This window comes from Bacillus rossius, chromosome 1 (assembly GCF_032445375.1).
Source record: "Bacillus rossius redtenbacheri isolate Brsri chromosome 1, Brsri_v3, whole genome shotgun sequence".
NCBI lineage: Eukaryota > Metazoa > Arthropoda > Insecta > Phasmatodea > Bacillidae > Bacillus > Bacillus rossius.
This window is the reverse complement of record NC_086330.1, coordinates 32,972,204-32,987,707: the sequence shown is the minus strand read 5'-3', so window position 1 is coordinate 32,987,707 and position 15,504 is coordinate 32,972,204. Positions and strand designations below refer to the sequence as shown.

General features: G+C 45.9%; 1 protein-coding gene across 1 annotated transcript; it reads right to left on the bottom strand.

Annotated features, from left to right (window-relative positions):
* Positions 1 to 321: 321 nt before the first annotated feature.
* LOC134534139 (ankyrin homolog) lies at positions 322 to 15,493 on the bottom strand. The gene is made up of 4 exons (XM_063372251.1): positions 15,240 to 15,493; positions 5,881 to 5,973; positions 3,062 to 3,151; positions 322 to 1,564 (listed from the first exon to the last, which is right to left on the bottom strand). Exons 1-4 carry the CDS (start codon positions 15,333 to 15,335, stop codon positions 836 to 838), a joined length of 1,008 nt encoding a protein of 335 aa, XP_063228321.1. The 5' UTR covers positions 15,336 to 15,493; the 3' UTR covers positions 322 to 835.
* Between the last annotated feature and the right edge of the window lie 11 nt (positions 15,494 to 15,504).

Here is a 15,504-nt window from a genome sequence, read left to right as displayed (position 1 = left end):
GGGGGGGGGGGGGGGGGGGGGGGGTGAAATAAACTGAAAATTTCGGAAAACATCTATTACGGTTCCAGAGAAGTTTGACTGTATATATATATATATATATATGTATATATATGTATAATTATATATATATATATATATAATACAGCCTTGCTTGATATTCGCAATTTGCTTCGACATCACGAGTATTTTAAACATTCAATTACATATTCGTTTTGCATCAGAAAACTATTTGCAAAGGACTGTATTTTCCTGCCTGCACTTCCTAAGTGTGAAAGGATACATTTTGTACAAAAATTTTTAAACATAAAAAATTTAAACTAATTTAGTTGGAAAAAAGGCATTTATTTATATTTATGATATTATCTAACATAGTATTAGTTAGAAATTAGCAACAACAAAAAATTGCAGCTATAAAAAAGGCTAATTTTTCCAGCCCATAACTATAAAAGTAAAATAAAATTTTTAAGAAATACATGATTATTACTTTTCTGTGACTCATGCTGAAAACAGGAACAATTTTTTATTGGCTCTTTGGTTTTTAGTTTTGGGAGGTGGCATGTGCATTAACCATGCTTAAGAGTTACTACTATTGCATACAAATCATCTGTGTGCACTTATTACAATAGTAACAGTAAGTGAAAAAAATTGTGTATTGGTCAAGCGTTATTGCATTTAGTAATTTAGTAATTAATATGTTTTACCATGGCATTAGCATTGCTGTAAAATTGTTTAAGATATTTACAATATTCCACTTTATGTTAGTGAAAATTGAGTACTTTGTGTAAGAGAATATGATATTATGAAATCAATCTAATATTTTAAAAAAAAATGTGTCTCAACAAATTTGTCTACACGTGAATTCATCTGACAGACAGTCTGTAATGACGGTATAGTTATTAGATAAAGCCAAATCCTTTGCCGTTTTGTTATTGAAGTCTAAAACGTATTTGTTGGCTCCGAAGTCCAGGAGATGCTTCACTGAACAGTTTTGACCATTCAGAGCTGCTAGATGGAGACTGGTGTGTTTTTGACTATCGACAGTGTTAACCTGAGCTCCTTCATCCAGCAGCAGTTTAAATATCCAGTGATTGCCGCGCTGCGCAGCGAACATCAGCGCCGTGGTGCCGTCGCTACTCCCGGCCGTGACGCACGCCCCCTCGCCTATCAGGAAGTGCGTTACGTCGAAATCTCCGTGGAATGCTGCAAAATGCAGAGCAGTCTTGTCGAAGGCGTTCTTGGCATTCACGTCCGCCCCTCCCGCAACCAGCAGCCTCGCGGTGTCGAGGTACCCCAGGTGGGCGGCGTACATGAGGGGTGTCTTCCCGAAGCAGGCGGCCATCTCCACGTCTGCGCCACGGTCCAGCAGGAACCTCGCCGTGTGGTCCGCCCTGCGGATCGCTGCCTGGCTGAGGAGCGTCATCCTCTCCCTGCAGATTGCCGATTGGTTGACGTACAAGGTCCGCCTGTTGACGTCCAGCCCTATGTCGAAGAGGAGCGCCAGTAGGCTCGGTGCATTGCTCTGTCCGATTAGCCTGTTAAGGAACTCGTCGCTGATGTCCAGGACCTTGAGCAAGAAAACAGTCTTCTTTTTTTACACATTGCTAAACAGTCATAAACATAATAAGTTTTACAGTATTTAATGCAAAACTACTGTAACCAAATTGGAATAAATGTTATTAGTTAGTTAATGTGTACAGTGATTACAGCATTAAAAAAATCATGACCATTTATGATTAGTAATATTTTTTATTAGAACATAATTAGCATTACTAGCATTTTATTATTAGTTAGTATGAATTACACACATTTTATTAGTCAGTTTTTTTAAATAAATTTTTTAAACATGTCAGGCCTTGCGATTTTTTTTTTTAAATTCTGTTTTTAAGTGAAATGGATTTGATTTTGCATTTATTTTGCAAAATATTTTCTACATATGATACACATGTAATGAAACTCTAAATTGATGCCATCAATAAAACTTAAACCTTTATGTAAATAATTAACTCCACAAATGATGGGAGGATAATATTTTACATGCCCTATTTATTACACAGTGGCATTAAAAGCAAGTCACAACAGTTCAGAGTATTAATAGTTAAATACTTAGAAATATTAATCATGATATGCTATTGCTTAGACATGTAGCATTATGAACACCAGTCTGACATGGTTTAGATTTAAATGGGAGAAAAACAGGAGATTTTACTGACAGCTAGTAATACCGTATTTTATCGCATAATCGTCGCACATTTTATACTAAAATCAAATTTGAAAAGTAGGGGTGCGACTTTATGAGAGAGAAAAAAATTTTGTTAGGTAAAGTTATTCATAAAAACAAATCCTATTCATGGAAAATACGTTTATTTAAGAAGTTTAGTATAAAAGAGCATACCGAACAATTTAAATTAATAAGTCATGCAACAAAAACCTTTCTTCAACCTTAAATAGAAAAACAAAATCTGTAACCCGAATGCGAGTCTGAACGAACGCATAACTATCGTCATAGTACACACCACGAGTATGTGCGGGCCATAAGATGTAGTTAACTCGGCAATCGACAGAAAGCGCGCTCTATACGGGAAGCAACACAACCAAACATGAATGATGCTAACTAGCACTGGCTACATTTTTGTAAGTGGTACACTGCAGTGACGCAGACTATCAGATAAAGGTTATAACGTTTAAAAACGTTTTTAAAAGAAAATTTACACATCAGAGTACTTCGTATTTCCGTTAATTAAATAAGTAAGTGGTAATATCCGAATAAATATTAGATTTCTACTTTAAAATACATATTTTTATACAGAAAAAAATACCTACACAAAGTGCTCGGAATCTAATAGCGAGACTAAAAACATCATGCAACAATTACGCAAAAGGTTTTTTTTATCCAAATGATGACGCCCTAAAATATATGTGCGACGATTATGCATATGCGACGATAATGTGATATTATTCAAAAAATGAAGAATATATCTACTTTAGAAACTTCCGACTTTGCTACATTTTTCATCAATGCTGCAATTCTTAACTTTTAAGTGCAAGTATTTTACAATTTTACCTTGTGTATCTGCGTCTTGTTATCCCAGCATTTTTGCACTATGATTTGAGAGTTTAGACACATTTTTATTTTTTCTTTTGTTGACTTTACCTTAAAAAAAAGCAGAGTATAATTATTTTAATACCTAAAATGTGGCTCAGTTACATAAAAAATTACAAATGAGTATACACTTAAATATCACTGGCATAATAGAAAACAACCATCTATTCAATAATTCGTATGAAATCAGCATGCGCAGTGTAAAATATGGCATTGCTGACATACTTTGTAACTGCATTATTGGGTGCTTTATTCTTGAGTAACACATGCATGATCTGTTTTGCTTAATGAATAATTAATTATTCTTTTAAGGGGCCCTGCCTAACTGGGCACACATACGGTGTCCAGAGTTTCAGAAGAAACCATGTGATTTGAAAAATGCTTAAAATATCAGAGTGGGTCTGTTTACGATAAACATTTAATAATGTGCTCAGGTAAACGTGTAGTTCTATTTCCATATTTCATTTTTAAACTGTACAACACAGATACATCCCTGACTAGGCAGGCCCCTAGATAGGAAATGACAGGTTGCTTGAGTGAGCAAATTACATAGAATGAATTCTGCAAACACTTGTTAAATGCTCTCTGCAAATGGTAACAGCAACCAAATTTGCTGGATCAGTTGGTGAGCATTTCATATAAGGAGAAGCTAAATCAAATACAGTACAAGGAGAATACAGAATAGCTCTTTACCAATAACATTAAAGCATGTGAGACAATCTACAAATTGGTGTATATGAACACACGCAAAATCAAAGCAGTATGCTACTATAGCGTTCAAATATCATACCTTGATTTAAACTGTCATTTGCTTTTAAATACTAAAACTGGCACAGTGCTAAATTATCAGTTACTAAAAAAAAGTGAAGTATCATTGACATTATTGCAGCAACAAAATATTTAATTAATATTCATAGTAAACAAATTTATCACACTGATATTATAAATATGAAAGTTTGTGTGTATGTTTGTTACTCAACAACGCCTGAACCACTGAACGGATTAGGATGATTTTTGGCTTACAGCTAGCTCGTAACCTGGTGTAACACATAGACCACATATTAATATGAAATTCCATCCCTATTAGAGTGAAAAAGGTATACAGTCATTTTTATTAGAGAAAATCATAAGTCATAGACACACAAACAGTGAGTGTTTGTCATTTCTCTATGTCCGCCACACGACCGATCATATATATAGTAATGTCTGGCAACTTCCTATCCTTCTCCTTGGTGAGACCTGTCTGCTTAGTGAAGCTCGTGGCGGCTAGCAAACTAACAGCACTAGTAACAATTTAGTTCTGAACTTAATCAATTGATGGCATTGCCTCAAATTTTAAATGAGCATTCACTTGGTGTGTTCGTCACGTTTTGCGTAGGGTTTACGAAAGTTTGTGAGTGAGTGTGTATGTTTGTTACTTCTTCACGCTGTATTAACACACAGACCACTTTTCATCCTGAAAAAAAATTTGTGGTGCGTGTGGAATGATCAACATCACTAAGGTAGAAATGTCGTATTAGCTGTCTCTTCCTCTGGGATAGCTACAACCTGGCCCAGAGGTGAAAGAACTGCCCACTCGGTGTTCAAACTTCCGCTGAACCTTGCGAGTGAGGAAACTCCTACGTGCAACATCAGCAAGAGTAGTGGTCGTGGCGCTCTGTTGCAGCAGTGCAAATTGATCACATGGGACGAATGCACGATGTCACGCAAGCGTGCGGTTGAGGCATTTCATCGCAGCTTGCAAGACATTCGCGGCAACCGAATGTTGATGGTTGGATTGGTCGTCTTGCAGGCGACATTCAGCCAATGCTACTGTTCATCTAGCGAGGAACAGCGGCAGATGAGATTAACGTATGTGTTAAGGCTTCACCATTGTGGGCTGGAGTGGAAAGGTTGCACCTCGCAGCCAACATGAGAGTCCAGCTCTATAATAACCGAGAGTCTAATTTTATGGTTTTATTTTCATGCCAATGTTTCTAAAACAGTAGATTTCAGTGTTATTTTTTTTATGAAATCTTTTTTTTAAAAAATAGCATATTACTGAACAAATATGATACTAATGTTTCATGATACTAATTTCTCCAAAACAGTGTCATTTTAACTGATAAATGAAGCACTTTTTCAATTTGATGATTTGTAATAAGGATGTCTAACTTTTCGGAACAAATAAAATAAATCTCTTAAGTATTTCTGTGTTTGAAAAATGTTCTATGGTCTTAATTTTAAAATGAGCAACTAATAACCGTTGCAAGATAAAAATAATAAAAAAATTCCAAACTTTTTTTTATTAAAATTTGGTACAAACATTATTCTAAATCAACTTCTTTCATTAAATTTAATATTTAAAAGATTAGGTATTTGTCAATTAGAGTTATGTTTTAATTTAAAATGCTGATCAGTTTCATTGCTAATTGCTTTTCAATGCTTTGTTGTGTATTTACTTGAAATTTGGTGTTAAATGGTGTATTAACATTCTTTACGGTGTTATTAGGATTTTATTGCAATTCACCATATATTGTCCCTATCCATAAGTGACAAATGTTGTTTGTAACAATGAACTTCATCGGGTTTTTCTTCTTTGTCACCACAGAAAATGTGTGACTAAACACTGAACAAAAACACTGCTTGTATTTCTGTCAAATTATAGTAGGGTATAAAATAAGTATGTGCATGATAAGAACTGTCGAAGAACTTATAGTTTTTGTTTAGCATGTGGCAGTCATAATGTGATTTGACACACTCACTTACCTATGAGCATCTTGTTTCCATTTCGGGCTTACCTTTTGTGTCAGCCAATCAGGAGTCACACTGTTGCTTGAGTGATTAGATGTTATTTTGTTGCATTTTTGCTGGTTCGGTGCATTGATGTTGCACTGAAGAAAACAAGTGTTTCAACATAATGTTACAGGTAAGAAAACATTGTTTCCTATAGAAACAAACAATCACATTTTTAAGGTTAGTATCATAAGCACTTTTGGAAAACATATTATAAAAAGTAAAAATGTTTGTGTAACATAATTTATCTGTAAAAAAAATCTTTTTTTGGCAATTTGAGTTGAATTAGTGCGATGGCTACTATGTTACACATTAAGCAATAGTCATCTCCAGTGACCACGAACTGAAGGATAGTTGAGTGCAACGCAGCATCCAGTTATGGGAGTAGCTGGGCCTGTGTGCTAGTAATTTGGGATTTTTTTGGTCTTACTACCATCGTCCTTGGGAGGCGCTACCGTTTCGACAGTGCTCGCACGGTGTAGCTAACTCACAGTTGACTAACTTAGGTAGATGCCAGGCAAACTAACAGACCCTCACAAACTCTGTAACACTCTTCTGAAGAACTGTTTGTCTGAAAGTGTTAATGGTAATTCCCATCTAACACAAATATAGTAAATAATGGTCCTATTTTGTTTGTGGTAATTTAATAGCCATCCCTCTATTGTTCTCTCTTATGCTCTTCTAGACATACTTCTCACTACCAATCTCTTACTGAAACCAGTTCAATTATTTCCTCTTCATTGTTTATTCATATCAATCCCCAATATCTTTGTTTTTTATTGATGTGTATTTTTGTAAAATTTCTATTTTTCTCAGGAATTAATTTCATTTGCTTGCAAATGCTCAGACACTTCTTCATTCTCGTAGATTTTTTTCCATTACATATTGACGTCAGCCGGGGCTACGCCCCATGAGCCTAGTCAGTCTCCGTTTCCTCAGCATTCCCTCCCCTTCCCCGGCATTTGTACCGCCATGTACGTAGTCGTGTGTTTGAATTGCGCGCCACGAACTACCACAAGAGGGCGCTTAGCTGCAGTGCGCCGCACCCCTAATTTGCTACGTTTTAATATTATTTGTAAACCCTTTTTGTTTTCATTCGTCTTTACCCCAGTGTTGTGCAATTTACTTGTGTTTTCTTTAATTTAAATAGGTTACCTTAAATAACTATAGACGTTGCCCGGGCGGACCCGAACAGGCACGGACTTGGACGAGGGTAGGAATGCTTTTACATAAATTGTCATTAAATAAGTAACTATTAACAAACTTTAAACTATCAGTAATTTTTATATATTTTTTAATGTTGATCTGTAATTTGCTTAACTTTCGCCGGGGCACGGAATCGTAGAATATAGTAACGGTAATTGTGTTGGCGCGAAGGGCGCCATGTTGCCACCTGCGAGCGATGAGCTCAGCCCAGTCCATCTTCATCACTGACCGAGAGCAGACGCGCCAGCACCCCGGGGACTTCAACTTTTGTTCAGCACTGACCAAGTAATTCTGTCTCGTTAATTATTTCTGAATCTCTTTCGTACGTCATCCTCGGGGCAGCTCTCGGTCAGCGGACTGTTTAATTAATTAATTGTCTCAGTCGAGTTTTGTTTCATCACCGTGTAATAAGTAAACTTTGCAGCATGGCCACGTGTGCGGACCATGCCTTCACCTAAACCGATTCGTGCCTCAGGCTTTTTAACCGTGTAACGGGCGTGTAGAGAGACGTGTTAGTGAAATTAAATCTGGAAAATAAATATAAAGTGAGTATTTATTTAATCACGTGGTGAGTGAGTCTAGGAGTGTGGCGTGCCCGACGCCTAGAGCGGGCCAGGTCTGGGTAGCTAGGATAGAAAGGGCTGGTAACTCGTCCCCACTTGGGCTACGTCACGCCCTGAGCGAGAGACTCCGCCGGGTCCACGTGCCCTTCCACGTGGTGGCGCCCATAGTTAACATCTCAAAATCACCGGCAATGCGCGATCAGCCCTCAAATGGCGCCCAAGAGCGTGGGGCGAGTTACATCTTCCGCGAAAACCAGACCTGTACGAGCGTGTGAGATAGGCGGTTGTTACGCGGAGCGCGCGGAACTAAAGTTCGCGCTGGAACTATTGTTCGCGCGGAGCGCATAGCGGGACTCTGGCGCGCCGGCCACGTGACCAGCCGGGCGCGCGCTTCCAGGAATTCGCTGCGAGCAGCCAGGTGGCCGCATTCCTCGCGACAACAGCAGCCGGTCCAGGTCAGTGTGTGTGTGTACCGCCATCCGCGTCGCGTCGCGTAGCGAAGGGAAGAAAGGCAATCGACCGGCCTCACCACCACACGACCATGTCGGACAACCACGGACTTGACAAAAACCCGGGCGCGATTAAGGCAAGTGAGTTGTTTCAAAAGAATAGCTTATATTGTGTTATGTGCGCGCGACCGCGCCAGGTGAGCGGGACGGCGAATTCTTCGTGGACGGACACGTGCGTGTGCGTAGGACAGTATGAAACGCAGCCGAACCACGAGCAGGCAGAACGGGCGGATCAGTTTGAGGCGGGACACGGGAAGTGCACGGATGCGGAGTATGATGGCAAGACGCGGGAGGGAGGCTGGTGCCGGAACTGTCGCGCGTTCAAGCACACGGCGTGTTTCGCGAAGTCCGAGATAATTTCCTTTCAAGACGGGTGGTACACGTGCCAGTGGTGCCACCACGTGAGAGTAGCGGGCCCGTCAGGCCGCAGCCCGGTGAGGGACGCCGCCGACACACCACGGGGCAGGGTACCTCTCATAGGACACGTGGAGCTACCGGAATTTGCGGGCAGAACCAGCGACGATCCGCGGAGATTTGTACACACGTGTCGGGAACGCCTGAATCGCTACGGAGTGCCGGAGTGTGAGTGGGCGAACAGGGTGGGCCACGCGCTCAAAGGCGACGCCAAGACGTGGTGGCAGATCGTCCAGGAGTATGACATGCCGTGGACCGAGTTCGCGAGATTGTTCGAGGCCAGATTCGCGGACGTGAAGACAGAGATGAGAGTGCGGACGGAGCTGTATTGTCTCGAGCAAGGCGCGACGGAGGCGGCGGAGGCGTTTATCATGAAAAAAATACGTCTGTACAAGCGGCTGTTTCCCGGGGAAGAACCTGCCGGAGTGCTGGAGCGGGTAGTTGAGCTGATGCGCCCGGAATTTCGCCCGTATTTACGCCCGATGACGCGGCGTCCGGCAGAGGAGTTCGTCCAACAGGCGCGCGTCTTAGAGCAGGACCTACGAGCTGTCAGACCGACCAGGATCCACGCCACCCTGAGCACCAAGCAGGAAGACACGACGCCCGCCGACACCAAGGCGCTGGTGCCCTACACGGCGCCCACCCGAGACCAAGCTAGGCGCGACGAACCCGGACCGAGCGGCCACGCGCAGCTGACATGGCGGAGACGGACTACCGGCGGCAGCCCACCACCTCAGTGCCACACGTGTCCACCAGGCACGTTCCATTGGCACGAGAACTGCTCGGTGAGGAACAAGTTCCGGCCTGACTTCGCGGCGCAGCAGCCGTCGGGAAACGGACGGCAGGGGGCGGCGCGCTAAGACAGCCCACCTCCCCCGCCTCACCTAACAACAACAGACCTACGGCGGCGGGGCCCCTCCTGGGTCACGTGGGAGCGGCGGAGGCCGACCTGTTGCGCATTCCGGTGGTTGTCAACGGGCGCGCAGTCCACGCGCTTGTTGACACCGCCGCCAGCCACAACTGTGTGGCGGCACGCGTGATCGGCCGTGACAACTTCGAGCACCACCCGGGCCAACTCCAGCTGGCTACCACGGGGGACGCCTGCTACACCCAGGGCGTCGCGACGCTGGAGGTGGACGTATGGGACCAACGGTCCGTCACGACGGCGCTGGTGGTGGAGCAGTTACGTGATGACGTCATTCTGGGGCTACCCTGGCTCTACGAGCAGCACGCAGCCATCGACATCCGGGCCGGCTGCGTCCATGTCGGCACCCAGGGGCGGCGGACCATCCACGGGCTGGGTAAGCCTACTCCACCAGCAGTAAACCAGGTCAGTCTCGACGAGTTCCAACACGGAGTTCCCCCCGAGTTTCGTGCTACCATCCAGCAGGTCCTCGATCACCAGTGTAATGTGTTTGCGTCCGCGGACCCGCTGAAACGTACCACCATAGCTGAGCATGCCATCCCGACCCATCCTCACGAGCCAATGTTTATCCCACCCGGTAGCTACGGCCACGTTGGTAAACAGACCATCCTAGACCAGGTTCAGGACATGTTACAGGACGGGATAATTGAGCCTAGCGAAAGTCCGTATAATTTCCAGGTCGTGTTGGCAGAAAAAAAAGACGGGAAATTACGCTTCTGTGTCAATTTCAAACCTATCAATAGAGTGACAATTAATGCCCCACCCCCCCTGCTGAACATAGCCGACACACTTTCAGGCCTAGGTAACGCCAAGATATTTTCTTCCCTCGACCTAAAATCTGGGTATTGGCAGGTGCCGATACGTCCGGCGGACCGACTCAAGACGGCGTTCACAGCCCCGGACGGGCGGAGATTTCAGTTTTGCGCGATGCCATTCGGCCTACAGGACGCCCCCGCTACCTTCCAAGGGATGATGACACGGGTCTTAGACAACTACTCAGGCAAGTTTGCGGCCGCGTATCTGGACGACATAATTGTTTGGTCTCAGACGTGGGAAGAACATGCGCATCACTTAGCCTTAGTCCTGGAACGCCTGGCGAGCCATGGTCTTACATGCAATCGCGAAAAATGCCACCTGGGGACCACAGAACTAGATTTCCTGGGCCTAGTGGTTAACGCGGACGGAAACCGACCCACGGAAAAACAGCTGAGTGTGATTATCAACAAAGAGCCCCCACGCACGCGCAAGCAACTGCAAAAGTTCTTGGGGCTAGCTAACTGGCTGCGAGCCTTCGTTCCAGAGTTCTCGGTAGTAGCGGCGCCGATGACCGAACAGCTGTCACCCAAACGTCCGTTCAGGTGGACCGCGGAAGCCCAAAACGCTTTTGACGAGCTAAAACGCAGATTTCAACAGTGCCACTTACTCGCGCGGCTGGACCCAGACAGACCCCTGATCGTACAAACAGACGCGAGCGAGAAGGGCATCGGGGCCATCCTGTTACAACTCGGCGACAACGGCGAGCCTCGGGTGATTGAATATGCAAGCGCCAAGTTCGGCGACGTCGAGCAGCGGTATAGTGTAAACGAGCGTGAGTGTCTAGGCGTAGTTTGGGCCCTCAGACGCTACCGCCCACACCTGGAGGGGCAGAAATTCGTACTGAGAACTGACAGCCAATGTCTCAAATGGCTAGCCACGATGCAGGGACGACGTTCAAAGCTGACGCGCTGGGCCATGCTGCTACAGGCCTTAGATTTCGAAGTCGAGCATGTACCGGGAAAACAGAACGAACTAGCGGACGAGCTGTCGCGAAATCCGGACGTCACCGTCACAGCCTGTGACGATGCTGAGTGGGAGGAGCTTTTGCCACCGTCCAGCGGGCGCATACCCAGGACCCCCGCGCACCCCGACAACCCAAGCCGCATTGTGTGCCCTAAACCTTAACGTCACACCGACATTACCGCCAGGCGCGGAGCTTGATGACTTAGACGCCTACGTGCGAGCGGCCCAACTCACGGACACGGACACACAGGAGATCGTGCGCCGTTGCGGGAGCGGAGCATGTGAAGGCTACCGTGTATTGGACGGGACACTGCAGGCGCGACCTAGGGGGACAGCTGGCCAATGGCGGACGTTCGCGCCAGCCGCCACCCGCCGGGAGGTGTTTGACATGTATCACGTGAACAGGCTAGCCGGACACCCCGGCGCAGACCAGACGCGACACGATCTGCGGGAACAGTTCTACTGGCCAGGGGTAAACAAGTTTGTACGGGACTGCGTGAGGAGATGTAAACATTGCCAGAGGCACAAGGCGCGCCGCACCGACGGGACAGCCCAGCAGGTACCCAGGCAGCCCACCGAGCCATTCCATACAGTCGCCATAGACCTAATGGGACCATATCCCCGCACGCCCCGAGGGAAAAGATTTTTGTTGGTGGTGACAGACTGCTACACGCGTTGGGTGGAGGCCTACCCACTTGCGAACATCCGCGCCGGCACCATTGCACGCAGCCTGGAGACGGAGTTTTTCCCTAGGTGGGGGTACCCCCGGGTCCTGTTGTCGGACAATGCCACCCAATTTGGCGGGCGCCGGTGGGCGCAGCTGGGAAAAAAATGGCGGGTAATCCTACACACCACCCCCGTGTACCACCCCCGCGCGAACCCCACGGAACGACGCAACCAAGAGGTGAAGGTTCAACTGCGATTGAGGCTCGCAGACGACCACGCCCAATGGGACACGCACATCCCGGACATTCTGTACTGCATCCGGCGACGGGTGAACGCGGCAACCGGCGAAACACCAGCCACCATGGTCCAGGGGCGGAACCTCACCCTCCCCGGGGAATACCACGTGCGGCAACAACAAACGGACCCGGACGTAGAGAGCCCCGAAGGACGCCTGAGGCGATTGGCCGAGACGCACGATAGGGCGCGACGTAACCAGGCAGCTTACCAAGCACAACGCACACCCGAGACGACCCGCCCGCCCCCTGAACTGAAACCAGGCCAGCTGGTTTACGCGAGGCTCCATCCACTCTCCTCCGGCCGACGCAACTTCTGCGCCGGCCTGGCGCCAAAGTGGTTTGGCCCTGTGGCAGTGATCAAGGCGGGGCCCACGGCGGTCGTGATAAAGTTACCCTCAGGCCGGGCCGCGAAATATCACCGGGACGATGTGCGCCTGGCACAGGAAGAGACGGAGGCGGCGGACGAGGCGGAGACGGGACAGGAAGAGGCGGAGGCGGCGGACGAGGCGGAGACGGGACAGGAAGAGGCGGAGGCGGCGGACGAGGCGGAGACGGGGCAGGAAGAGACGGAGGCGGCGGACGAGGCGGAGACGGGACAGGAAGAGACGGAGGCGGCGGACGAGGCGGAGACGGGGCAGGAAGAGACGGAGGCGGCGGACGAGACAGACGGGAGGGCGGCCGCACAGCTGGCCACGTCCACCCCAACAGACGGGGGCGGGTTCAGAGGCTTCCCGGACCTGGGGGCGGGACAGGCGACACCCCTCGCAGTCACAGATGTCCGGCCGAGGCGGCTGTTCGAAGACTCGGGGAGTGACGTCTCGCCTTTCAGGGGATTTCTCAGAGACACGCCCGGAGAGACGGAGGGCCAGTCGACATCCCAACCACTTGTAAGGTGGCCGGAGGAAGTAGAGAGTAGGCCAAGTTCACCGGACGAGCCATTGTGGCCTCTGCATTACTCGTTGGCAGACTCCACGTTCAGGGTGACAGTAACCGAGCCGCAGGAAGACGAAGCACCGCGGGAAGAGAGGGGAGACCTGGCGTCACAAGACCCGGTTCCGGCTCCGCGATACACGCTACGACCCCGAGGGATCGCGAGGAAGCACAGCTGTTGTTGATAAGGGGGCGACCACGCCCACAGGCGACCCAGCGGAAACGTCGACATGACCGGCTATTCGAGGGGGGGGCAATTGACGTCAGCCGGGGCTACGCCCCATGAGCCTAGTCAGTCTCCGTTTACTCAGCATTCCCTCCCCTTCCCCGGCATTTGTACCGCCATGTACGTAGTCGTGTGTTTGAATTGCGCACCACGAACTACCACAAGAGGGCGCTTAGCTGCAGTGCGCCGCACCCCTAATTTGCTACGTTTTAATATTATTTGTAAACCCTTTTTGTTTTCATTCGTCTTTACCCCAGTGTTGTGCAATTTACTTGTGTTTTCTTTAATTTAAATAGGTTACCTTAAATAACTATAGACGTTTCCCGGGCGGACCCGAACAGGCACGGACTTGGACGAGGGTAGGAATGCTTTTACATAAATTGTCATTAAATAAGTAACTATTAACAAACTTTAAACTATCAGTAATTTTTATATATTTTTTAATGTTGATCTGTAATTTGCTTAACTTTCGCCGGGGCACGGAATCGTAGAATATAGTAACGGTAATTGTGTTGGCGCGAAGGGCGCCATGTTGCCACCTGCGAGCGATGAGCTCAGCCCAGTCCATCTTCATCACTGACCGAGAGCAGACGCGCCAGCACCCCGGGGACTTCAACTTTTGTTCAGCACTGACCAAGTAATTCTGTCTCGTTAATTATTTCTGAATCTCTTTCGTACGTCATCCTCGGGGCAGCTCTCGGTCAGCGGACTGTTTAATTAATTAATTGTCTCAGTCGAGTTTTGTTTCATCACCGTGTAATAAGTAAACTTTGCAGCATGGCCACGTGTGCGGACCATGCCTTCACCTAAACCGATTCGTGCCTCAGGCTTTTTAACCGTGTAACGGGCGTGTAGAGAGACGTGTTAGTGAAATTAAATCTGGAAAATAAATATAAAGTGAGTATTTATTTAATCACGTGGTGAGTGAGTCTAGGAGTGTGGCGTGCCCGACGCCTAGAGCGGGCCAGGTCTGGGTAGCTAGGATAGAAAGGGCTGGTAACTCGTCCCCACTTGGGCTACGTCACGCCCTGAGCGAGAGACTCCGCCGGGTCCACGTGCCCTTCCACGTGGTGGCGCCCATAGTTAACATCTCAAAATCACCGGCAATGCTCGATCAGCCCTCAATATATTAGTGATGATATAGGTAGTGTGTGTTATAAATCAGAATACAAGAAGGCCAGCTTTTGTATTAAAGACATCCAAATACAAACAATGCCACAATATTTTAAAATCTTACTAAGCAAAAAATTACCTGATGAAAAATTTGTGAAAGTAATTTTACTTAAATGAAAACTCATATAGTGAGGATTTTGGGTTCAAACCAAATACCACAGCATTAATTTTTTATGAGCATTTTTTTATGAAATTTCTTTCATATCTGTGTATTACTGTGCAATGAAAACCCCGGCTAAACAAACACTTTATAAAAAAAATAAATGTTGAATTTGCTGTCCATTTTGTGCAGTTCGAAATTTTTCGCTCACATACATAAACTTTTAACACCTGCTGTAAAAATTCTTATCATTAATAGTAACATGATAATAATCAGAAACTTGCATTATTCATTACTCTCTTTACACTAAGGCTGTGCGCCTCTGTACAGTACCTATAATTAAAATAATAAATATTGTTGATAATCAGTTGTACAGCACAAATTGCCATAATTTTAATTCAGACAGCCAGAGTTTTTTTTAATTAATTGCAAGTTCTTTAATAGGTGGTATGATGCTAAGCAAACATTTAACATACATTTACAGATTTCAATAATTGAAAATAAATTCAGTTTATTTTATTTAGTAGTTTAACCATTTAAATTAAGAATTACTAATTTATTTGCTGTTTTTACTAACCTTCAGTTCTGTTGCTGTCACTACTAGGAGTATTTGTATGCATATAATTGTTGTTGCTGGCATCACAATCATCTTCAAATAAACTTTAACAGACATTACAAACAGCAGCTCTTGAGATCAAATGTTTGCATTCATACTTTCAGTGAATGCATCCTGATATTGGCTGAAAGAATGTGTCACATTCAGTAGCTCCTTGCCAAAAAATTTGAGTCGTCATCTATCATAGATAGCACCATATACTTAGAACAAAGGTTTTTTTTTATAT

Bases quoted from the DNA above. Each gene is read 5' to 3' on its own strand.
- LOC134534139 (XM_063372251.1), bottom strand. From the start codon at position 15,335: ATGTCTGTTAAAGTTTATTTGAAGATGATTGTGATGCCAGCAACAACA. The intron at 5,974-15,239 runs GTTAGTAAAAAC...TGTTTTCTTCAG, and splicing joins TGACAGCAACAGAACTGAAG to TGCAACATCAATGCACCGAA. The intron at 1,565-3,061 runs GTAAAATTGTAA...TTCTTGCTCAAG, and splicing joins ACAAGACGCAGATACACAAG to GTCCTGGACATCAGCGACGA.